Below are 24,324 nucleotides of genomic sequence, written 5' to 3'. Positions count from 1 at the left end.
TAGGCTGATGCAGGTCGAATAGAGGGAGAGCGACTAGTAAAGACAAGATGGGATTGGTGGGTCGATCTCGTCGGTATCCGTCGGCAAGTAGCTGCTGTTTCTGTTGGTGGCCACTTCCCACACCACACCTCTGTCGCGGAGGATCCAGGAGCGTCGAACGACTTCACTAGCTAAAGTACCAGTACAAAAGATAGAGAGCAGCAGTCTCCCGCGGGTCGTCGCAGGGTGTACGTGAACGTGAGATTCGGAGTTGCCGTGCGGTGCGGTGTGTAACACTCCAATTTATAAAATCTGTGGACGCCGCGCGAAAGCCGAATCTCAGTAGGCTGCTCCTCACAAGGTGATCCCTACTTTCTGGCTATTTCATTAGTAACATCGTGCAACGAGCCACACACCCAGTCGGCCAACAAGTCTCAGTCAGTCAGTCTGTCGACAGCGCGGCCAGTGCTCTCAGGGAGTGCTTCTCAGGCCTGTCGTATTTATTTATTTATCGATTTGCTTGAAACGTTCCAAAGGGACTCGCACACGCCGCACCGAATTGACCAAGCCAGAGGCTACGGGAGCACCGTGGAAGAGCGTCACAACGAGAACTAGTAATCGTGAAGGGCCTCGTCGACCGGCGACTTATACGTACGCTGTACCAAGGATCAAGGTTCACTCGATTCCACGAGGTTTTTCAGGAAGGCAACGATCTTACTGCTGTGCTTCATCAAGATCACCGGAGATTTTGGAAATTGTAGCGGGTATCTTTACTTGAAACGGTTGACCCGCTTCCCGCAAGTCGCAAACGGTACGTTGAGCACCAGCTTTGCCGATGTCTCCAGTTGATGCAGAGACACCTCATTCATTTTTCTCGGGATGTACTTGTATAGACGGTTACTGGGTTTTAGCCGTACGTGGCTGGGATCCTCTATCTCTCTTTCACTCTCGTGGCTCTGTCTTTCTCTTATTCGGTTCCACTCACTCTTGCAAGCGATGGAACGCGTGTTCTTTTCTATGGCATGTCTCGTAACTCGCTGAAGGAAATTGTGCGGACTCGCCCGAAGGCGAGAGAGATCGTTGCAATGAATTTCGTTCCGGCGTATTTTCGTCGGTGAATGTTCTTCGCGTTTTTTAGAGAATTGTCGACTGCACGCGGCAGAGCAGTCGACATGTGCATCACGTTTGTCCGATGCATTATCATGTGTTATTGGGGTTACGTTACTTCGTTCCATTGGTTGCGGGAAGCAGAGCCGCGCAGGACACTCGTGTCACGCGGAGCCCCGAACGTGCATTGACAATAATACAGTCTACTTGCAAAAAGATAAATCACGTAAAAATGGCCTTCTCTATCGTTTATCAGAAGGATTTCCACGCGGGGCTAGGTGGGACGTCGGGACGCCAGACGTGATATCGGCTACGGAACACCCACGTGTACCGTTTTACAGTAAAGAGTAGCATGATTAGAATGATACGGTGAATGAGCTAAAGGAGAATCGTTTAGTTGAATTCCAGAGTAATGGATAAACAGGCCATTCAACGCTATATGACGTTAAATACACTTCAATCTCATGTTGCTGATAAAAGACTTTCTCAACCGATTAGTTAGAGTTCGTTGTATCATTTTTACGAAACGATACCTGCAACGTGTTATTCGTCGCTCGTGGGCACCACGTGATGAAGTCAAATAATCATAACCATTTCTGAACTTGCCGATAAATTTATCGTAATTGGTATACCATGTAGTTTTGATAATTAAATCGTCTCATTAATAGATTAAACGGTCTTACCGACTACACTTAATCATCAAGATGAACAAGATGGATTACATGAAGGTTACTGGGCCCAACTACTCCTACGTCTTCAATTTTGAAGAGGAATTCATTCATCAGGACACGAGGGCTTGGATGACCAAACACTGGACGAATTGTTTCTACTTCTGCGGTATCTATATGATACTGATCTTTGGCGGACAACACTACATGGCTAGCAGACCGAAATTCGACCTCAGAGGGGTTCTCAGTCTCTGGAACACACTCCTCGCGACTTTCTCCATAATAGGATTCACCAGGACCGCTCCAGAGTTCATTCATGTCCTCAGGAACTATGGTCTCTACCACAGCGTGTGCATACCCAGGTGAGAAAAATTTGGTTCATGCATCTTCCAGTCGAAGATCCTGCTTATGGATTCATTGCTTGTTCCTCCTTTTTCCACATCTTTTTTCTTTTGAGCAAGAAGTATTGCTGCATCCTTTCAGAGTTATAAAGTCACTTCAAGGTGACCCAAGATGTCATTATTGCCGCGATTAATTCTCCTTTCTACTTCCATTAGCAATGGAGTGTCAAAAAAGAAAATTAATAATTGATAATTGCTTTATCAGTTGGACGAATGAGCAAGTATGTCGAGTATATTGAGAATCAGAAATTGAGAGATCAGTTATGTCCATTCACGAAAGCTTACAATTAGTAAATTTACGCCGTTGCTTGAAGCTATTTCGAGAGATAATCAAGAAAGAAAACGAACAAGGTATTCTGACTTTCAGCTTCATCGAGGATGATCGCGTATCCGGTTTCTGGACATGGATGTTCGTGCTCTCGAAGGTTCCTGAATTGGGCGATACGGTATTTATCGTATTGCGGAAACAACCGCTGATCTTCTTGCACTGGTACCATCACGTTACGGTCCTCCTCTACGCATGGTTCTCCTATACCGAGTATACGGCGTCCGCCAGATGGTTTGTCGTGATGAACTACTGCGTGCACTCGATAATGTACTCCTATTACGCCCTGAAAGCAATGCGATACTCACCTCCAAAATGGATCTCAATGGTGATCACGGGGCTACAACTGACGCAGATGGTAATCGGTTGTGCGATCAACGTATGGGCATACCAGTACCTTGAGTTAAATCAAGTAGAGTGCCACATCTCCAGGATAAACATCAGGCTGAGCTTGATGATGTACTTCAGCTACTTTGTCCTCTTCGCGAGATTCTTCCACAAGGCTTATTTGGGAGGTGGACGCTCCAGGTCCGATAAGAAGATGTACAGCAATGGAAACAGTCATATCGCCGCGGATTACAGCAACGGCAAGCTCAAAGCCAATTAGACACCTCCGACGCCTCTCGATCCTAAGTAAGTAAAGCTATATATTGGGATAACCGGAGGAGCGTATCGTCGTTCTTGTCTCTCTGCGTGCAACTCTAATCGATCTACGATTAATATATTGTACGACGTGCGACGTTCCTAGCCCGTTCTGGTCACATCTCGTTTCACCAGGTTACCAAATGCAACGTGAGAGGCAATCTTCGTCACAAGCGGAAAATCTCGTGAGTCGCCATGCAGCCCTGTTCAATTCTGACCGCTCCACTCGCCCGATTCGCATTACAATCTTTAGACATATTATACTACTAATCGCAAGTACTAACAACCGTTATCACATTTACAATAATTATCTGCTACTTAGTACATGAAGTAGAACGTCTTTCGAGAAGAACGTAGTAAAATTTGCAGAATTAGCTAAAGATTTGTTTAAACGTCGATGCAGACGTTTAAGCGTGTAGAATAATAGGCAACCCGACTTCCATTTTGGATCATTACCAAGGATCAGCGAGTGGGTGCTACTGCAAGCTTACGGGATGTTTCGTACCCGTCCTTTTTATCCAGGTAGCGCTTTTTTGGCCATTTTCTGAATTCTCGAGAATACCGTTAGAGCTCTCAGCTTATTCCAGTCATCGTGGCATAACGAACGAATGTTTACGAAAATAAAACAAAAGTAGGCAAGTAAGCCCATCAGGTTGATCTCGTCGAGATTTTGTAGCTTGTATTGTCGACCACCGGTTATCTCTAATATTAATAAATACTTAATTCGTCCCGCGATAAGATAACGCACTGTTGGGACAACATGAGGGTTTCAATTGATAAGAGAAGAAAAGGCGACGAACAAAAATTGTTAAAAAAAAAAGTTTAAGAAATGTGTTTAAATCTGTATGATAACACGGGTCAACGTCAGCAGAGTTCACTTAGTGACTGATTGCGTATCGCTTCGTACCAAAGATATCGAAGAGCCTTTCTCTCTGGAAGAGAGGACGTTCTCGGAAGAGTGAGAAGGTTATGACGTTCGGCGGACCGCGAAGGAAAAAGGAACGAAAGCGAAAAAGGAAAGATAAACGTGAGCTTGCACGATCGTGTGCGAGCTTCGGCAATTCAAAATGAGGATTAGAATCAAATTGAGATTGATAATCGAAAAAGATTATTTTTGCGCCAGCGGGGCTGGCCGTCGGGACGTTGCAATCGACGCTAATCTCGAATTAACTGGTGGTAGCATGGTAAGGGTGGATTTAATAAAGTGGGTCGGGGATATATGGGTACCTGGGCACAAGGGTTTGACGTTCGATCGTTCGCGAGCAGTCTGACTCTATTGTGAGGACTTAATAATGAATAATATCATAATTTTATTATTGTCAATTTATTAATATATTCTTTAAAAGTTATTTATAACGGGTGGGTCGTTCGGTCTTTCGGTCTTTCGGTCTTTCGGTTGTTCACCTTATTCTCCATTGGTAATACTGTGCGCGGAGCTACGTCCTTATTGCGACGCAAAACATTTCTGGACTCTCGGATGGTGTTTTGTCTTTGCGTGCTAACGCATCGCCCGGAGAGAGATCGTGAAAGGTACATTTCAAGATAGCTCAATTTTGCCTTGCGGCTCAATTTCAAAGAGCCCAATTCCCATGGAGAAAATTCGTCGAGCTTGGCTGTCGCGCAATGTAGGTTCAGCAGCATACTGTCGCAACGTCGCGTTCACTAGAGAAAAGTCGAAGGCTGTCCTGATCCAGAGAAGGAGAAAGACCGTCAAGGTCGCGAGTAATACATCTTCCGAAATAATTGAAATTTCAGGCGAATCGTTAACCTTCAGATTCTTCCTAGTTATTACTGAAGCTCATTCCGAGTGCCGATGACGAGGGAAAAATTTGCATTGAGATACGATTCCCACCACATTCTGTCTTTCTACTTTCGACGTACTGGACGAAATTTTCCTCGCGCGGCACCCTGGAGTTTCACGCAATCGCTAATTAGCATTCACCGATGAGGCGGTAATGGACGTCCTCTAAAGTAAAAGTCGTGGCCCATATAGCGAAGCATTATCAAGATTTGTATTGCATATAACGACGCGCGTGGAATGGAATGCGCTGACTTAGTAGGGCTGAGGAGCCGAGACTCGAAATCGGCTCACAATCAGACACCAAAAACAATCGCGATACTCGTCATCTCCAGAGGTAACGACTCCACGACACGCTACTCGCTACTTGCTTTTTTTTTTTTATTCTTTACCCGTTTGCCTGACTTTCCTCGACTTTTGTCGCGTACAAGTCTTCAGCGAGGCGATGCTCTTTTTTTGCAATCGAGTTCACGGTCTAGGTCATGGTTTCGGCCTGTTGGACATTTCTCCAGTCAATCAAGTAGTAGCCGGCTAGTCAGCTAATCGGTCTTCTTTCCTTCCTTGCCTACCCTTCAGTCTCTTCTCACAGCTGATCTAACGGATGCTGTTCTCTCTCTCTCTCTCTCTCTCTCTCTCTCTCTCTCTCTCTCTCTGCAATAGCCTTGCCGTACATCCACGTGCAAAAGTCTGAAATGTTCGCACATCACCTGATCGCCGGAGCGCCCATTTCACGCAGGCCATCTCTCTCTCTCTCTCTCTTACTTCTCAGGGGCTTTCATAAGCGACTTTTCCCTTTTCGCAAGGTGAATCGAACAATCGAAAAAACGAGGAAACCGAGATATCTTTAGCTAGAACAACCCACGAGCACCTGATCAGCTATAGAAGAGAACTTCCCGGTGGCCTTGGACTCCTTGAAATCCGGCAGGAACTTGGCAGAAGGCCAAGCGGGATGCATCTCGAGGAGCTTCGAGACAAATTGGCTTCTAGCATCGATCGAGGAATATATAGGACGCAGTACACGACCTTTCTCTTTCTCTGGCGATTCGCTTCAGCCTCCGTAGATGCGACAGAAACCAAGAGTCGAAAGACGGTCAGCCGTCTGATTCGCTTTGGCGGCTCATTGGATTTCCGGAAAGTTGCGGTCGGCTCGAAAAGCAACTATTGCCGGGCATTGAAAAAAGTAGGTCGATTCAGGCGCAGCCACTTGGCCAGGCTCGCTGCATCCATTGCACGTATACGCGACTAGATATCTTGCTCTCGCTGAATACACGGAACGAATTGATCTTCGATTTGCAGCTCGAAGCGAAAACGAATCGTAAAACGAAACGAATGCTTTTTCGCTTCAATCGATCACGTTGTAATTACTGTCTTAACGGATAATGGAGAAAGAGCTTGAATAAATTAGACTCGCAAGACACTAGTCGTACGTCGTCCTTAAAGCGTCTAGCCACTTCAAACGTTACGCGTGTGCCGTCGCTCTGCGATGCAATCTTTCCGGTGTCATCTGGTCCAGACACCAGGATGCAAGAGTACTTTGGATTGCCGACTTGTTATTCCTCCTTTCGTTTGAGACACCTATTGTCTGGACTGGCCAGCAAGATCTTAGTCGACAGTGCACATGTGCTTTGTGTAAAGTGTAAAAAGAAACACGATTGGCAATCCAATCTGATTTAAATTACTGATCGGAGTGCTGGAGCTCGGTTATCAGCCAATTTGTATCTCGACAGAGAACAAAGTGGATTAGCCGAAATCGTGGACGTGTCTAGAGACTTTAGAGGAATCGTCTATGAGATTTCCAGTAACGTTTAGACACTCGTTGACATAGAAATCGGCAGCAATCGATTACGACCTCGAATTACGAAGAAGGGACCGTCGTCCCAGCGAACCCGGGAGAGCGCAAGATCGATTAGAGACTTTTTCATAATTCTCCTTTATTTTGGATGTTATTTTTTTTTTCACAAACGCACAAAACTTATTTGTAAATATATTTTGATTGTTTTTTTTTTTTTTTTTTTCATTATGCAATTGTCCGTTAATCACTTGCCAACGAATGGATTTCGAGGGTCTTAATTATTGGGATTATCTATTAGTTTTATTGCCGATAGGTATATTAGGATAGAATATGTAGATTGAGATATCTTCGTTACTGTACCATTTGAACTTGAATTGGAAACGCTTACGACAATCTAGAATGTTTTTTTATGTGCTATATTTCTTTATTTATATTGAAACTGTGTAAAAGTATCAGTAAAATACGATCATTGCATAATGTCAGGTTCATTTGGCACGCATGAGATTCAAGAGTGTCGAGTGCGGCTGATCAAAAATGAGTGCATCAATGACTTATTGCGTAAGATAATACTGGATTGTACGGAGGTTACTGCCCTTAGAAGACATCGAGAGGAGAAGTGATTAGCGATTGACGACTAGTGTAATAATCGCGATAGTTGTAAATAGTCTTATGAAATAAAGAACGATTTAAATGGAGTGTGTGTGTGTGTGAGAGAGAGAGAGAGAGAGAGAAAGAGATAAGAACATCTGCACGCGAGTAAGATGAGAAGGAAAAAGAAGAGAAGAGGTGTCGGGCTCAGAATTTTTTTTTAATTTTCAATCGATATCGTCGTATCCTTAGGACCGTCCGAAAGTACGTAAAAGGATCTTTTGAGTTTGATTTGTATAAAAGTGAATAGAATGTCGCATAGCTTCGATTCTCGTGTCCCTCCCCTGCGACCCTTTTCACTGTTCCGTTTTCTTCGTTGAAGCGAGCGGTTGTCGAAAGTCCCTCGCGGAGACGTTTGCACAAATGGCATGTCCGATTTCGGGATCCTCGGTGATCGGCCGATTCTCATAATTTCGCCCGTTTTACATTTTTCGTCTCTGCGGATTAAATTTCTTTTGTCTTACGACACTCGTATTTCTCTTTTCTTTTTTTCTTTTCCACCGCTGACGACCGATCGGGCATGCATCGTGTACCGCTCTGTGATAAATAATAGTTTGCGCGGGTGCGACAATACGAATGCGTTCACTAGGAAACTGACATTTTTCATATTCCTGCGCACTTTTGTTATCGTGTATATATACCTAATAACGAGAAATAAAGATAAAAATTGAAAATTGTATTATACTGTAACTCTGTTAATTCTACCTGAATCTTTTACCGCCTGTACCGTCCATGCACATTCCTTTCCAATATTCGCTCTATCAATTAGTTCCACGATTCGGCGTTCGGCTGAATTACTTGCAGACTGCAGCGACATCTTTGCGGTCTTTGTTGCAGCTAATTGTCAATCGTCAATAAGATGACGAGAATAAACGAAGCGTTTTCGTAAGATGATCGACTTCATGCGTCCAGTAATCGAATGGGGAACTGGACTGTGACGGGAATTCAATATCTGTCTCAGTAATTTGCTAGAATATGATCGTAGAATGCCAGAAAGCTGATTAGATAATTTATTTATTACTTAAACATTAAGAAAATCGATGTTAAAATTTGCTAAAACATTGCTATAAAGTGCGGGAGCGAAAACACTTTTTGATTGGCCATGACGTCACAACCACATCTCCTTATATGGTGTTTATTTTATAGCCAAATAGCCAATCAGGAATGCCCGTATTCGATCTGGCGAGTGCTTACCTTTTCATAATATGTATAACCTATCACACCACATGAGAAGTATTATTGGTAATCATTGGTAACCTGTGCACGTCGGTTGATAATATCCACGTTTGTGGACATTGTACATTATCCGTATATGAGAATTTACGACCATTTTTTCACGTGACTCAATAGGGCGTTTTGACTGCTATTTGTGCAATATGATTTTTAATATAATTTTTTTAACAAATATGAACATATTATTTATCTAAGCATCAATATTCATAATTTTTATAGTGCCACAATTCAAAAAAAATGAAAAAAAATTGGTCCAGTTCCCCATTGGTTTTTGCGCACCAGATAATAAATATACTGATTAATTGGCTGGTGGAAATAAGTTGCTGACAGATGATAAACGTCAGGGAAAATGCGTGGCATGCATTGCGTAAGCGGACTCATGTTAATTTTCAATACTGCAAGAGCAAAAAATACCTATAGGTAAGTATGTATACTCGACACGGGTCTTCGTTTTCCTTGCTTCCTGTCATATATATAAATTTCATTATACTTACAATTACATTCAAATTCAATCGTAGGTCGCAAATTGGCACGAAGGTCAGGCAAAGAAAATCGGTCGCTCATGCGGTACTGTATCCGGTAAGTTAGTTTGCATTAGAAAAAGATTTTTTTTAGATCTTAATACTGAATTTCTATATTGTTCACCGCGATAACGAATATACTATTGTCGATCAATAATTGGTATTCATGCTAATATTAGAGTTAAAAAATCAGTTCACTCTTACATAAGTTATCTATTTCTTTTTTTGAACCCATAATCAATGAAGATAAATTGTTTTGTTAATCGTGTGAATTTTTTTAGCGCACGAGGACATATGTAGATTAAATGTAATGGGTAACTGCGTAACGCTAAATAAGACCGATAAATAAGATCCGTGGAAATTCAAAGGTGGGCTTTAATGGCGGGAGTAAATAATTTTTTGTAAGAAAATCGAGACGTGCTTATCGTTAAGAAGAGGCATTTGCTTGGATAAAGAGACTCTAAAATATTATTGTTTTCTTATTACCACCTGCGTCAGTTGTCGCGTTAATTATTTATTCGTAAATTCAACGACTCCTTTTTAAAAGTAGATGTATGAGATGCAAATGATTTCATTAGTCGAACAAACGTTGCCATTCGACTTGTTTTTATTTGGTCCCCGCAAATCCACCGCTGTTGATGCAATATAATAGTAAAAAAACCGCTTTAAACAGGTGATCAAACATGTACATATAGACGCGTGCGTATTAAAAGCTACAAAAAATTTCCCTTTCAATAAATCGTACCAAGATGCTGTGCTGATGTAAGTTTTCACAAAAATAGTTACTAACACATCCCATCCCGATTCAGGATTACCTAAAACCACTTCAAGTATCCCTTTTAATGCAGTCACACCGAAATATTGTAACATCTCTAGTACTTAAGATTAGAATTGTTACCTTACTGCGTTACACGTATGCAGTATAATAGTAACAATCTGAGTTTGCTGGGACAGGGAAGAAAATGAAATTGTAACTCGGGAACTTGACTCAGATATAAACCGACTGAAAATCTACGATTGGCTGCAGCACAATTCCCAAGTTTGATCCATCGAAACTTGGAGTGACATCTGGTCGGTTTTTGCGAATCTAACCTAGGACCAACTCGCAAACATTACGCAGAGTCCATGAGAGGTGGGTTATTGCACGAAACGGCCGAGTACCGAGCAAAATTGAGGAACCGACGAAGTGGTTTGTGACCCAACATCTAACAGTCGGCCGGTCTGCCAGGTTTAAGGAACTCTTTCTGGACATGGGCCTTAGCCGTGATTATAATCGAATATTTCGATATCTCGGAAGAGAAATTAATATTAGCTCGTACGTAAATTTTCTCTTTCGAAAGGCATACGATCTCTCGTGATGACCGTCACGTAATCCTAGGCAAGACATACATTCAAAAGTAATCTTTAAATCTGTATAGTCCCACTTATTTTCCAGGTTCACAAATTCTACCCCAGGGTGATTATAAGGTTAAGATGTCTAACAATAAATGATAACTCCTGTACGATTAGGCGTCTTGAACGCCATTTGGAATATTACGTGTTACCAGGGAAAGCTGTGCAGTTTCATTCGATATTACGTAACTCTCTATGGTACGTTGTTTGATGACTTTGCATTTCGAGCAGACGATTCCACGCGTTTCCTAAAGGTATTGTGACTGTATGTTTAAAAGCCGCGGTGAAAATATTTTCGCTGTAAGACATAACGTAACGTGACCTCGACGTTGAATTTGAACTTTGTATTCTTAAATAAGAGTCAGAAATTTATTCGCTGTTTCTTCCGTGATTTTCGATTTTTTTTTTTGCTAATTATTTCGGGCGAACTCACGTCTTCACCTAAATTGGTGTCAGTTGCAGAGAGCCATATTCAGTCATCGCGTGACTAGTATAGTGATAACTGATAAGGTTATTGGAATTACTGTTTTCAAGAATTACTGTGAACACGTTCCCTGAGCACTGAATCAAATTTTTTTATTGGTTAAGTATATTAATATTTCGAAACAGAGTGCAGTACTTAATAGTTTCAAAGGTTAAATGCATCGTAAACAAAACATAAGTTAACAGAAGCCTGACAAGCAACGACTAATATTGTCTGACGGAATCTACAACAGCTAATAGTATTATGCGGCATTGAACCCGTCTACTCTTGGACTTGGACTTGAATCTTATTCCAGTACGTATCGAGAATGCAATTCAATTCTTTGTCATTCTTTTGGACAATAAATAATTCAAATTGACTGCTGGAGCAATTTTACATTTCAACTATGGGGAATTGTTAGTGAACGTCGAAGAATTTTTCTCCTGGTTTACATTTACATGGAATATTTGAAAATGGTGCTTAACAAACTTGTTGTATAATATGTACCTTATGACTTCACGAGTGTCAGAAGACAAAACGTATACATATTTACGCCTTGCTCGAAAAATATACTTTTTTTTTTACGATTATACATTAAAAAATATTTACGAATATAGCACAAGCGTTTTTTGTATTAAAAAATATGTGACTATCAAATTCTCAATAGATACTTTCTTTCGGATTTGCGTCTCGGAGTACGTCTTTTGACATTTATTTTTCATATCGTAATGAATAAATATGCACAGTGGAAACGGAAGAGCCTGTAGATCATCATCGGATGTATCTCTGTATGACTCATTTTTGGAACTGAAAATTAACGTCGTAGTTGAGTAGTTTTTTAAATGGTACTACGTCAAAGCAAATTGGCTAACTGAGTGAGCATTCATTTGCTTTTATAATTTCGACCTGTGAACGATTACTATTCACCAATCGCGCGTCATCAGTGACACGAAAATGAGCGGACCAACCTAATGCTGCTTTGGGATGAGTTTACCGAAGTATATACATACATGTAATAGTTAGCTTTTTCTCAGAAGTTTGTAGGAGGCTGCGCTAAAATCTTATTCGAAATATACTTTTTCCTTCTTGGACCGGTCTTTTGTTCTGAAGATCTCTTGCTTCAACCATCGTTATTTAGTTTATTTATAATTTTGTCAATGGCCTGAAGGGAAAGCGTTATTTGTCCTAACCCCTTTTTCGCGACCTAATTGCAACGAAGCTGCATTTTTTCATAAGGGATTCACTTATATGAATTATTACGGTTAATTCATGCATCCTGTAGCGAACATTTTGATAGGGTAGTCTTAATTTAAGCTACCGCTGAATTTATTTACTAGTAAAGGTACAGTAAGCTTTTTGGTGTCGGTTGGAACGGTCGATTACGCCGACAGATGTCAACACCTTCTAGATTATCGACAGGAGTGTTTAGATGTTTGCAATGCCGGTAGAGGATAACTGTCTATGTACTGCTAGTTGTATACACATTTTATTACAATAGTATAAATATACTGTACAAGATTTATTAGAAATATACAAGACAGTTACTTCGTGCCCTGGTCTTTTCTTTTGCCCCAATCCTCTGAAATGTAGGTCATCAAATCTGTCAATCCTTCGAAATCTGTTCTGCTTCTTGGAGGATTGTTCTTTGGTATTCTTGGTAGAATGGATCCCATTTTTATTCGAAATTCTTCAGCAGTGCTAGCTCCAGATATTTTCCAGATGCTATAGAACAATATGCCACATCCTGTAATGGCATAAGCCGTGCCCCATCCCAAGGCTCTCATTGCCAGAGAACCACCAGTCTCAGTCATTCCTTTGAATCCTGCTATGCCCTCATTGAAAAACTTTGGATCTTTCTTTTTTGATGCTGCCACTGCACTTCCAAAACCAATGAGCATCGACACACCAGTTACAGCGCTTAGGAATACTGCAGCTAAGGTTAAACACAAATTTATTATAGTTCCATACAAATATTATAATGAATTTCATATATATAATTTGACACGTTATTAGCTTTAGGACATATTCCATTATAGTACTTATACTTACACAATGGAATCAACCAACAAATTAAAATATATATCGGTGTACATTGTTGTTTATACTTCATTTTTTTCTAGGTTATAGGTTACTTAATAGGCAATTGCAATCATTCTATGAGCAATGGAGTTAATGTAACATGTTATGTATGAGAAAAAGTTACCCTGAAATCTTTCTTTCCGTCTTTTTATGTGTTTCACCTCGGTTGACAAGTCGTCTTTTACGTAGGAAATTGCATCGGAATAATTTGAAACATTTTTGGCCTCTGCAGACATTTTAAAATATAATCGGCCCAGGGAAAACTAGTTATAACGATTCTGTTTATTTTCTAGGGAATACACGAGCTAAATTCCCTATTCTTCTGCATCTAGAGGGAAAGCAAGTGAAAAAGCATTCAACTCTAACCATACTGGAATCCGAAGGGCAGTGGTGCGGACTATGCAGAGAGAGATAGCAAGGACGCAAGTAAGTGTAGCAGACTGTCTTTATCACACACTGTGCAGTCTCTGAAAAAGTTTAAACTGTGATAAAGCAGTGCGCATGGGGAGGACTAAGCCGACATAACATAACCTGAAATAGTGGCACATATATTTTATATCGAAGACTGCTAAATATTTTTTGTCATTTTTATAGGGCTCTATATTTATGTGATGGAGCCTAGATAGGATTTATATGTACTTGTATGTCAGTGCTATTTCCATCGCACCACGGGAGGTACTGATAGGTATGTCGGCAGGACAACATTTTTGCACGACTTGTACACCACATGTGCAGTTCAATTCGAAAAGGACAACCTTATCCACGATGTGAGTGAGACAGTTGCGCGCTGGCCGGATTACCTCCGAATACAGGCGTACGGATTCCAGTATGTTTAGAGTTCAGTGGTATTGCCGGTATCGCCTAACTTGTAGCGTTGTGCATCTCCCTACTCATCTCTGACGTCACACACGCATGTCATTTTCTGAAGCATTCCGAAGGCTGTGGGTGATGTTCTTCAACTTTCGTCAACAAATTATTTACTATCTCTGTCGAGATGTTTTGAGTGACACTAGAGAATCCTTAATGAACATCGGATAAGGAATATATGTATATTATAAGAATTTACCTCAAAATATCCTTTAGCTGCAATGGAAGGTATGCATAGTCTGTAGAGTATTGTTAATTAATGTCTTTTATTAATTATTACCGATTAACTTTGTGCACTTTCACCGTCACAGGAGAAGCACAGCCAAATATTTGCCAATTGCTTGAAGAGTTGAAAATAGTAGCAGAAGCAGGGGTTGACACTAAGGAGGATGGCATAACAAACATTATGCAGATCTTAGATTCTTTTGTCAGTGTCAGCAAAACATTAGTTGGAGGTACCTTTTTCATTTTCACTGGCTTTCATGGGATATTATATTAATTTGTTCTTTTTCTTTGCTCTAGAAATCTCAGGATTTGTGTTTGACGATGTGTTTTTAATGCTTTTGACTCATGAATCAAAAATAGTAATTGCAAAGACTGCTAAGGCTATAGCAGAAGTAGCAAAGATAGAAAGAGGAAGAGAAATATTTACAAATGCACATCTAGTGAAAAAATTAATGTCACTTTTGAAGGAAGATGACATTGACATTCTGGCACAAGCTTCAAGAGCGCTTGGCAATATTTGCTATGAGAATGGTATATGAAAGATTTTATAATTTTCATCCTATTCAATGTTGGATCTCAGCCTTGATTTCATTTTAGAAAAGGGAAAGGAATTATTACAAAAAAAGAATGGTCTGAAGGATATATTGATTGCCTTGAAAAAAAGTGCAAGTTTAGGTGATGCCAAAGGTGCTGGATTCTTAAGAAATGTAACTGCAGGATTGTTATTGAATTTCCTTATTGGACAGGATGAGTTGCAGAAAGAGGTATAAATTTGGCATTTAAAAGTACTTCAATTATTCTCAAAAACTATCTATTTACAGGCTTTGAAAGAAAACGTGTTATCTATTGTCTGCAGTATTCTAGAAAACGATGGAATCACAGCTGGTGAGTCTGCAACCCATGCAATGTTAATTTTAGGATTATTGGCGGACTTGGGTCAAGATGTTCTGGATGAGCGATTGACGAAAATATTAGTTGCCATATTGGCAAGTGATGCATCGCCAGAACTTTCGGAAATGTGTCTGGAGCTGCTTCATGGACAAGCCGAAAATGGTAATTGGAGAAGTCCATCAAAAGCCTTCTCTCCAAGACTAATTTTGAGTTAACGCTTTTCTTGTCTTTTCAGAAAGTACAAAGATTTTATTAGCTAAAGCTGGTGTCTGTGAACTTCTACTTAAACTCTTGGAGAAACATGGACCTCTCTGTACTGACGAAGAGACGAGATCCGTGCTAAAAGTCGCGTGCAATTTGATCGTTTTGATTTTAGCAGGCGGTAAATAATTTATATCAGAGTATGGTGTTCTCCTGCATACGTTCCGAAATTGATTTGATTTCATTGTAGACGAAAGCATGGACGTGCTCTATGATCAGAGCCATGGAATTGTTTATAAGAAACTGGTAGATTGGTTGGACAGCGGTGATGAGGATCTCCAGGTCGCAGCCGTCTTGGCAATGGGAAATTTTGCACGGACCGACGCACATTGCGAGCTCATGGTGGCTCAAGGTGTTCATCGAAAATTGCTTCGACTAGTCAAAGAGAATGATAATAGAAGCTGCGACATAAGACTACAACACGCTCTCCTCAGTGCACTTCGAAACCTTGTTATTCCTGTCTGTAACAAACCTATTGTGCTAGCAGATGGTCTTGTCAACGTAGTTTATCCAATGTTAGATATTCCAACATATCCAGTAGTCTTCAAACTGCTGGGCACACTCAGGATAGTAATCGACGGGCAACGTCAGTGTAATTCAGACTTTTTCTTTACGATCCTGTATTTCTTTGAAAACGATTTAATCTATAATATCCCACGCAGAGGAAGCAGCTATTTCTCTCGGGCAGAGGGAAGATCTTATAAAGAAAGTAGTTGAATGGTGCAGCACAGAGGATCATCCAGGAGTTCAGGGCGAAGCTAACCGTCTCATTTCCTGGTTAATTAAGAATAGCAGGTATATTCACAAAATGTTCTCCCTTTACACGTTTCCGATTTTATGCGCCATTTTCTTTCAGGAACAAAAATGTTGTTAACTCCATAATCCGACACAATGCTGTGAAGCATTTGGTCAAAATGTTGACTGCTCAACATGCTTTAATGCAAAATGAGGCTATTTTAAGTTTAACTATCATGATCACCGTTAGTCCTTCTGAATCAGAGCAGCCAATTATCGATGCCGAAATTGGAGACACCATGCAGAAATTTCTTGAGGAAAGCGCACCTAACCTGGAGCCAGCTATAATTTACAGTTCTATATCTCTGACAGAAAGTCTCCTAAAAATGAAGACAATGAAGCAGTACTTGGCAAAATTTGATCTGGCCGCTGCGTGGATAAAACTGCTTAAGTCTCGAGAAAAGAATATTAGTGATCTTCGAGAGAAAGTGAAACCGCTTTGCGAATCACTGGGAGCTCAGATAGATTGAACTTCCACTTTTAATCTAATTACTGAATTAAGGGAATGCGAACGTAGGATTCTCTTTGTGTCAATTGAAATAATCACGTTCGTATTTTTCTCTTTATCCTCCGATTAAAAAGTATTACCTTCGCTGCCACAACACGCACTACTAGTTTTCTATCCCAGCATTCCGAAACGGAGCGCAAACATTGCAACTACATAATTTCGAAATGATGCAGATCCAGTGCGATCCGTTTCGAAAACTGCTACTGCGCTCTAAGCGAGAATATCATATTTTAACTCGTACTTCGTACTGACAGGTCATTTTTGTCCGCATAATTCCTAACAATATCGATTCGTCAAAAATTAACGATCGCAAAATCGACGCTCCATTTCATAAAAGAAAATATAGTTAAAATCTATTAGTCTATTCTATACTTAGAAAGATCAAGAAAGGTCTGAGTTGTGGCGTCGGACAAAAGTGACCCATCTGTAGGGTTTAAGGGTGCCAAAAATAAAAGTACGGAGTAAGGTTTAATATAATTCTGGCAATTTTAAATGTATGAACCTCGCGACGCTTCGTGTCTTCTATTATGATACACCAACCAACGTCGCACTGTCAAATGTATTTATTTATCGAAAAAATAAATATTCAGTCACATACGTATACACGTGTCTAGCAACACGGTTCAGTTAATTTAAGATATCTCTCGATGAAACTCTAAGTACCATTCGCAAAAGGACGTCCTGATTACCGTTGCGCATGGCGATTTCTTCGATGTCCTTCCTGGTTGCTGCTGCTCGTGAATTCAATGGATGTGATGGGAGTGGTAGGCCACACGGCGTGACGCACAGACTAGTTCAATGATTTCCCGTCGAAGAAAAACGTCGTCACAATCGTCTAAGCTGCCACGTAATGTTGTGTACCGTTTGCGAGTTACGTTCGCGAGATTATTGTCGAAAATTTGCCTCCTCAGAAGTGCAATGCGTGATTCTGTGACGATTAAAACGTAGTGCCGTATAATCTCCTGTAGGAAAACATCACGAGAGAAGGTAAGGACTCGGTGGGGTCGCAAAAAAATACTCTAAAAAGTCTTGAACTATCGAGACAGCTCGTTCTGTCGTTTCTCAATGACGTTTTAACCTTTCACACGCGTGCTGCTTGAGTCGATGATGTTGCGTTTTCTCGGATATATTTTAAAGCGGCACGTGCTGACATGTATGTCGTTTGGCCCGAGAGAAATGTGAATAAGTTAGATGCTGAGCGTCCGGTGAATGACACGTCTTGATACATCGATGATTTGTTCGTGCTGTCTTCGAACATTTCAATTTGTGCTTGTTGCGTGGGGAATCTTGCTAGCCGTATTTCTTGTCATGCTACTAATTATTTTTTTCCATCGTTGTTCATTTATAAGGGTGTAATTCATTTAGCGAATCCAGACTAGATATTCGTCTTTCATCGAAATTGAAATGTATCTATATGACAGGTGTCGCAACTCCCACAATTTCATGTATGCCGGCATTTATGAATTGCAATTTAAAATAATTTCAGCTATAATTGAAGCTACTTATATTAGGGGAACTCGCGCTGATACGTTCTTTGTACAGTTGAATATAATGCTGTTCATTCTTGATTGGCTGATTCAATGGTAACCAACTATCGCGAAGACGCGTTTATATTTTCTTCTCTCCCAATAGTGATCGCATAATTGTATGCCACGTGTAATCGCGTACATCGTGTTTTTACGTCGAACTTATACTTTTAAATATTGGATATTATCTAACAATGAACAGTATCTTGGGAGCAAGCGTAAGGCTTACTGGCCCCTGGTAATTGTTGATCACGTCTGTTTACTTTAAATCAACATTGAATTGTTGGAGCAATATGCCAAGTAAAATATGTCATACAGAATACAACTGTATTTGATTCTACAGTTAGAATTATCAGTCTATATCAAAGAATGCTTATCAGTCATCAAATTATTATCTTGACTGAAATTCTTATTTATTACTTACTACATAATTTGCATCTTTTATTTCAGCAACTCTCTAACACAACATAATGTCTCAGCCAGGTAGTTACCACCAATACCAACTATTCCCAGAATCTGCTACTACGGTAAAGAGTGGACTACCACCGATGATCAATGGTCAACCTAATGCCATGCCGCCTATGCAAAATGGTGTTCAAAATCCCCATATTAATCCTCTCGGTAAGGACCCAGTAAGAAAAACATGTCATTGTGTAATCCTCCAATTGTTATCCAGATGTTTAGGTTTGGAATTGCATGTTCTAGGTACACCCTCGTCACAATCATCTCGAGACCCTTCGAGGGAACCATCTAGAGATCCATCACCAACCCAGTTTCTTCACAATCAGTACAGACCTCAATTGCCCAGGCCTCCGATGCCTCCCATTAATGGACAACAGTTAGGAAATAGAAATCCTATCTTACAACCACCGCGAGTCACAAATGTTCCACAAGACAGATCAGTTCTAACATCAGCACAAAATATTACTAATCAGACTGGTCCCGGTGTGCCAATTTCAAACCCTACGTCTATCTTAAATTCATCCGTATCGGCCTCCACGCTAGCTTCGTCGTATACAAATATGCAAATTCCAACGCAAGCTTCCAGTTCACAGTCATCTTTTCTTGCAAGCGAAATGTCGCCATCTACCACGAATCACACAACGCCAGTCGAATCGGGTATCAACGCGTTGAACTATTCGGTCACTTCTACAGGATTAATAAAATCTGAACATCCGGGACATAATCCCGTTTTTCCACCGATGTTGGGTCAACCCCAACATGCCGAAAACACGAATGATTTCGATAAAGTTTCGCTCCCAACTGGGAATCCGCATGCTTCAAATCATCAGTCCCAAGCCCAGCAGCTCCCGGCTGTCAGTAGCCAACCGTTACATTCATCCAGTGCAACAACGACATCAGTTCAACAGCAATTGAGTAGAATCAATCAGAATTTGCCACCATCCTTGTCGCAAATTCAAAGCCGAAATTCTCCTGGAATAGATCAGAAACCGCCGAGTGTTGTAACCACGGCTTCTACTGTAAATCAACTACCCCAAAGTTCAAATCAACCACAGAATATCGTTCTGTCTCAAAGTCGTAGTGAAACTTTCCAAGGATCACTTCCAAGTGTGACAGTACCAAGAAGTCAACCTCAACAGAATATTTTTGGACCTCCTCGACCAAATGCCTCGCCGATACAGAACGTGCCAGGTTATCCACAACAGCAGCCTAAATTGGCAAGTGTGCAGGATTTATCGGCAGGCGTAGAGAAAATGTCTTCTAGCATCCAAAACACGAGTGCCAATACGCAGAATTTATTCGGCAACACAAGTCAGAATTTATCTGGCCCGCAAAATCTTTCTGGTCCTCTACAATCAAGACCTCAGAGCCAGTATCCTACACAATTACCTGCTCAACAAAATTTATTTGGTAGTCAGTCAAGTTTGCCTCAGCAAACTCAAAATATGTATGGGAGTCAATCGAATTTAGCTAGTCAAAGGAAATATCCACAAAATAGTCCTTATGGGGTGCAGCAGACCGTTGCCACTGCCAATTTGTCGGGCCCCACGTTGTCGGGTCCACAAAGACCCGGTGCACCCCCTACTGGATCAGGACAGTATCAGGTAGGACCTGGTATTCAACCTCCTCCGGGGCAGCTCACGGTAAGTTTCTTGTTTGATATTAAAAATGTTGAATCGTGATTGAATTTCATGTTTATTACAGCAAGGTCAATATGATCCGCGCTCACAATATCCTGGTCAAATGACTAATGTTCCTTTGGACAATATGTCAAGAAGGTATCCCGGATCTTATCCGGACCATATGAATCAATTAAACAATCAGATGAGTGGTATGTCGGTTGCGCAGACAGGTTTCAATAAACTATGGGTACGTTATCGACTGTATAGCGTAATACGCGATAATAACGGTTGCACTTAAGATACTATAGATAATTATTCCAGGGCAAGGAATCTGTTGACCTATTGCAATGCAGAAACATATTACCATCGGAAAAAGTGGCACCACCCAAGATCACTCTGCACCAGGAATTTCTGGATAGTGTCAATTGCAGTCCAGAGTGAGTTTCATAATCGTTAAGATCGTCTTATCAAATTATATCAATGGAATGAATGATTCGATTACACAATGTTATCTTTCCACGACAGTATTTTCAGGTGTACTCTGACGAAAATTCCAGAGTCGAATTCACTTCTACAAAAATCAAGATTGCCATTGGGAGTTCTCATACACCCCTTCAAAGATCTAAATGTAAGATGCGCTACGCGTAAAACTTGTGTATTTAAGATTTCTAGGAATATGAAAAAAATGTAGAATGTGTTTCAGCATTTACCCGTGATACAGTGCAGTACGATCGTCCGCTGCCGGGCTTGTAGAACCTATATCAATCCATTCGTGTATTTCGTCGACTCCAAACGATGGAAGTGTAATCTTTGCTACAGGGTGAACGAACGTTAGTATCGAGACAATCTACCTCAGACTATGTCAATTGGAGGGTAATTTGTTATTTACGATTACAGTTCCCGAGGAGTTTCAATTTGATCCTGTAAGTAAATCGTATGGCGATCCTTCGCGAAGACCGGAAGTAAAGACCAGTACAATTGAATTCATAGCGCCTAGTGAATACATGGTGAGTCTTTGATTCCCTGAAACCTTGAAATGTTTATATAGCTGCATTAGCAGGTGTTCATTCTTTATTTTGTCACAGCTGCGACCACCGCAACCAGCAGTTTATCTTTTTATTTTGGATGTATCGAGATTAGCTGTCGAAAGTGGATACCTCACTGTAGTATGTAACACAATAGCTGAAGAATTGGGAAGATTGCCGGGGGATGGAAGGACTCAGGTTGGATTTCTTGCCGTGGACTCGGCAATTCACTTCTACAGCATGCCCGACAATGTCTCTCAGCCCCACGAGATGATTATGTTGGATGTTGAAGGTGAGTGAACTTTCCCAATGATTGTCCGTTGGCTGTTCACGTTAATGAATGTGATTTCCTTTTAGATGTGTTCTTGCCGTGTCCGGACAACTTGATAGTTAATTTGAAGGAACGCGAAGAACTCGTAAGAGATTTGTTAGCACAACTCCCAACAATGTTCCAGGGTACACACGATACAAACAGTGCCCTGGGTGCGGGACTGCAAGCAGCATTCAAACTCATGGTGAATATAAATGACAGATGGAAATATTGTAATATGATTTATGAAAAATAGTTAATTCACATGGTCAATTGGCGTTCATAGTCTCCTACGGGCGGAAGAGTTACTGTATTTCAAACGTGTCTACCTAACTTGGGACCTGGTGCTCTGCAACAGAGGGAGGATCCTAACAATAGAGCCGGTAAAGACGTGCCGCATCTCAACCCAGCTACAGACTTTTACAAGCGTCTCGCCCTGGAATGTAGCGGACAACAAATCGCAGTAGATTTATTCCTGCTGAATAGTCAGTACAGCGACCTGGCCACGTTGTGTAAGCTGCCTTTGTTTCGATAAACCATTCAGCACAAGGCATCTTTTGTAAATGGATAAATTGGAAAATATTTGTTTTTCAGCCGGTATGTGCAAGTTCTCGGGTGGTTGCATCTATCACTTGCCATTATTCCGCTTAAACAAGCCTCAGCACACGGAAATCCTCGAAAGGATGCTGCGCCGTTATTTAACGCGAAAGATCGGCTTCGAAGCTGTGATGAGGATACGCTGCACCCGTGGTCTTAGTATTCATACCTTTCATGGAAACTTCTTTGTTCGGTCTACCGATCTGCTAAGTTTGCCAAACGTCAATCCGGATGCCGGATTTGGAATGCAGATATCGATCGAGGAAAGTCTTTCGGACGTTCAGAGCGTCTGCTTCCAGGCAGCGCTCCTGTACACGTCGAGTCGAGGTAAGAAGGAATTGGGAGTGGGCGAAAGAAGAGAAAATGATTTAAATGAATATTAACTGACTCCAGGAGAAAGACGCATCAGGGTGCACACACTGTGCTTACCAGTAGCAGGAAGTCTTACGGACATCCTATACTCGGCGGATCAACAATGTATAGTAGGACTTTTATCTAAAATGGGTAAGTGGTAGTGGGAGGTTCACCACAAGTATTCTATAATCCAAATCATAACACCTGAACTTGTAAATTTTCAGCTGTGGACAGATCGCACCAGTCTTCTTTGTCGGACGCCCGTGATGCTCTGATAAACGTAGCAATCGACGTGTTATCCGCCTATAAACTTTCTCAATCGGTTGGCCCTTCTGGCGGACTCTTATCACCCGATAACTTGAAATTACTGCCACTGTACATCCTCGCTTTATTGAAATTCGTAAGCTGATAGATCATTTCATAGTTTTGAAATGCGTAATATGGAGATGCCTGTGTAAAATTATATACTAATATTTCTTTTACAATTTTTCTAGATTGCGTTTAGATCAGGAACGAGCACGCGATTAGACGATCGCGTGTATTCCATGTGCCAGTTGAAGGCTCTACCTCTTTACCAGCTTATTCAACTGGTGTACCCGGATCTGTATAACGTGCACGCCCTGGACGATCAGAATGTTATTGACATCGATGGTAAAATTTGTCCGCAACCACCGAGATTACATTTGTCCGCAGAAAAGCTTGATGCGCGTGGTGCCTTCCTGATGGATGCTGGAGACAGAATATTTATATACGTCGGCAAGAACATTCACCAAACATTCTGCAGTAACGTGCTAGGTGTTCCTGCTTTCGTCTCCATACCGGAGGAAATGGTGCGTATTCAGGACAATTGCTTCAAGTTTGACACATTTTTTTTCTGGTTTTATGTAAATTATGCTTTCGTTTGTCAAAAGTACGATTTACCAGAACTGAATACAGTCGAGAGCGAGAGACTTCGTAATTTCTTGTTCAGCCTTCAGGAAGACAAGCCATACTATGCTCCTGTGCAAATCATACGGTAAACTTGCAAATATGTATTTACTTAAAGTAAATTTGAAATCGTATGCATGGCTAGATCAATAGTGTACAATACACGCATTTTTTTTTTAATTTTCAGCGACGATAGTCACTTTAGAAAGTTATTCACGGAACGGCTGATCGAAGATCGAATAGAGTCGGCCCTGAGTTATTACGAATTTTTGCAGCACTTAAAGACTCAGGTAAAGTAGTGACGACTTTTAATTTTCGATGCCAATGGCGCGCTCCGGAATTCTAAAGATGGATGGAGTCATGGCAATTCAGCGTCTGTATGACGAAGGTACGATTGGTGAGGAGAGGGTTGGGATTCATCGATTGATTGTGATCGCGCGAAATAATCGAACGTAAAGTGTGCCTGGAGTCAGAGGAAGTGTATCAAGTGTTTGTAACTTTCTAAGCAAGTCAACAGGAGATAAGGAATAAGTGATAACAACGCGAAAACGAGCGAGTCTAAGGAAAAATATAAATATATAGGTATATGCCACATAAGGAAAGTAACAGGATAGCTTGCTCGGAGGCGACACGTTATAGCATTTAAGAGAGAAGTAGTAGAGTGTAATTACTGTTATATCAGCATTAATCCTATCGTGTACGATTAAAAAGTGCGAATAATTATCGATATCGCGTATGTATCTATAATTGTTGTATCTTGTATTTGGTGCGATCGATCGCCTCTCCTTCTCTCGAGTTGTGTGCGGCTGTGTCAGTAAATAAATCGCCGCGATATCTTACCCCTTCGAGAAATAAAAGTGTCTCTGGGCGACAGGGGGGGGGGGGGGGGGGGGGAGGGGGGGGGTA

The 24,324-nt window shown here is 41.1% G+C and overlaps 4 protein-coding genes across 13 annotated transcripts; 3 read left to right on the top strand and 1 right to left on the bottom strand.

The window, feature by feature from the left end:
- Positions 1-118: 118 nt before the first annotated feature.
- On the top strand, positions 119-8,039 carry LOC107272840 (elongation of very long chain fatty acids protein 6). 5 transcript variants are annotated; one of them, XM_015750392.2, is made up of 4 exons: positions 119-340; positions 516-790; positions 1,755-2,116; positions 2,523-8,039. In XM_015750392.2, the coding sequence occupies exons 3-4, from the start codon at positions 1,791-1,793 to the stop codon at positions 3,085-3,087; spliced, it is 891 nt and encodes a 296-aa protein (XP_015605878.1). In that variant the 5' UTR covers positions 119-340; positions 516-790; positions 1,755-1,790; the 3' UTR covers positions 3,088-8,039. The 5 variants fall into 5 exon arrangements, with proteins under 5 accessions (XP_015605878.1, XP_024945912.1, XP_024945911.1 ...); XM_025090144.1 differs by having other exon boundaries at positions 119-416; XM_025090143.1 differs by having other exon boundaries at positions 119-420.
- A 2,950-nt stretch (positions 8,040-10,989) lies between these two features.
- LOC107272864 (rap1 GTPase-GDP dissociation stimulator 1) lies at positions 10,990-17,196 on the top strand. 3 transcript variants are annotated; one of them, XM_015750459.2, is made up of 11 exons: positions 10,990-11,284; positions 13,342-13,474; positions 13,699-14,143; positions 14,227-14,370; positions 14,438-14,671; positions 14,738-14,904; positions 14,962-15,193; positions 15,267-15,413; positions 15,483-15,878; positions 15,955-16,087; positions 16,149-17,196. In XM_015750459.2, exons 3-11 carry the CDS (start codon positions 14,137-14,139, stop codon positions 16,555-16,557), a joined length of 1,869 nt encoding a protein of 622 aa, XP_015605945.1. In that variant the 5' UTR covers positions 10,990-11,284; positions 13,342-13,474; positions 13,699-14,136; the 3' UTR covers positions 16,558-17,196. The 3 variants fall into 3 exon arrangements, with proteins under 3 accessions (XP_015605945.1, XP_015605942.1, XP_024945905.1); XM_015750456.2 differs by having other exon boundaries at positions 13,643-14,143; XM_025090137.1 differs by having other exon boundaries at positions 13,342-14,143.
- On the bottom strand, positions 11,277-13,413 carry LOC107272865 (transmembrane protein 242). Of its 3 annotated transcripts, none has more exons than XM_025090147.1 (3): positions 13,173-13,413; positions 12,515-12,902; positions 11,277-12,438 (listed from the first exon to the last, which is right to left on the bottom strand). In XM_025090147.1, the coding sequence occupies exons 1-3, from the start codon at positions 13,282-13,284 to the stop codon at positions 12,429-12,431; spliced, it is 510 nt and encodes a 169-aa protein (XP_024945915.1). In that variant the 5' UTR covers positions 13,285-13,413; the 3' UTR covers positions 11,277-12,428. The 3 variants fall into 3 exon arrangements, with proteins under 3 accessions (XP_024945915.1, XP_015605947.2, XP_024945916.1); XM_015750461.2 differs by having other exon boundaries at positions 13,019-13,293; XM_025090148.1 differs by having other exon boundaries at positions 12,414-12,435.
- Positions 17,197-17,401: 205 nt separating the features above from the next.
- LOC107272863 (protein transport protein Sec24A) lies at positions 17,402-24,143 on the top strand. Of its 2 annotated transcripts, none has more exons than XM_015750454.2 (17): positions 17,402-17,582; positions 18,572-18,742; positions 18,827-20,226; positions 20,288-20,452; positions 20,527-20,642; positions 20,731-20,833; positions 20,897-21,035; positions 21,103-21,212; positions 21,291-21,522; positions 21,588-21,745; positions 21,827-22,052; positions 22,135-22,464; positions 22,531-22,641; positions 22,716-22,891; positions 22,986-23,321; positions 23,403-23,506; positions 23,606-24,143. In XM_015750454.2, exons 2-17 carry the CDS (start codon positions 18,592-18,594, stop codon positions 23,715-23,717), a joined length of 3,969 nt encoding a protein of 1,322 aa, XP_015605940.1. In that variant the 5' UTR covers positions 17,402-17,582; positions 18,572-18,591; the 3' UTR covers positions 23,718-24,143. The 2 variants fall into 2 exon arrangements, with proteins under 2 accessions (XP_015605940.1, XP_015605941.1); XM_015750455.2 differs by having other exon boundaries at positions 17,403-17,582; positions 20,909-21,035.
- The last annotated feature ends 181 nt before the right edge of the window (positions 24,144-24,324 follow it).

The sequence above is a fragment of the Cephus cinctus genome, unplaced genomic scaffold (genome assembly GCF_000341935.2).
Source record: "Cephus cinctus unplaced genomic scaffold, Ccin1 Ccin1_scaffold1303, whole genome shotgun sequence".
Lineage (NCBI taxonomy): Eukaryota > Metazoa > Arthropoda > Insecta > Hymenoptera > Cephidae > Cephus > Cephus cinctus.
Note: the sequence above shows the minus strand (reverse complement) of the source record. Positions and strands in the feature narration are given on the sequence as shown.

Bases quoted from the DNA above. Each gene is read 5' to 3' on its own strand.
- LOC107272840 (XM_015750392.2), top strand. From the start codon at position 1,791: ATGAACAAGATGGATTACATGAAGGTTACTGGGCCCAACTACTCCTAC. The intron at 2,117-2,522 runs GTGAGAAAAATT...TCTGACTTTCAG, and splicing joins CACAGCGTGTGCATACCCAG to CTTCATCGAGGATGATCGCG.
- LOC107272865 (XM_025090147.1), bottom strand. From the start codon at position 13,284: ATGTCTGCAGAGGCCAAAAATGTTTCAAATTATTCCGATGCAATTTCC. The intron at 12,903-13,172 runs GTAACTTTTTCT...GTTTAACCTTAG, and splicing joins ACGGAAAGAAAGATTTCAGG to CTGCAGTATTCCTAAGCGCT.
- LOC107272864 (XM_015750459.2), top strand. The intron at 15,194-15,266 runs GTAATTGGAGAA...TTGTCTTTTCAG, and splicing joins TCATGGACAAGCCGAAAATG to AAAGTACAAAGATTTTATTA. The intron at 16,088-16,148 runs GTATATTCACAA...ATTTTCTTTCAG, and splicing joins TGGTTAATTAAGAATAGCAG to GAACAAAAATGTTGTTAACT.
- LOC107272863 (XM_015750454.2), top strand. From the start codon at position 18,592: ATGTCTCAGCCAGGTAGTTACCACCAATACCAACTATTCCCAGAATCT. The intron at 22,053-22,134 runs GTAAGCTGCCTT...TTTGTTTTTCAG, and splicing joins CAGCGACCTGGCCACGTTGT to CCGGTATGTGCAAGTTCTCG. The intron at 23,322-23,402 runs GTGCGTATTCAG...GTTTGTCAAAAG, and splicing joins TCTCCATACCGGAGGAAATG to TACGATTTACCAGAACTGAA.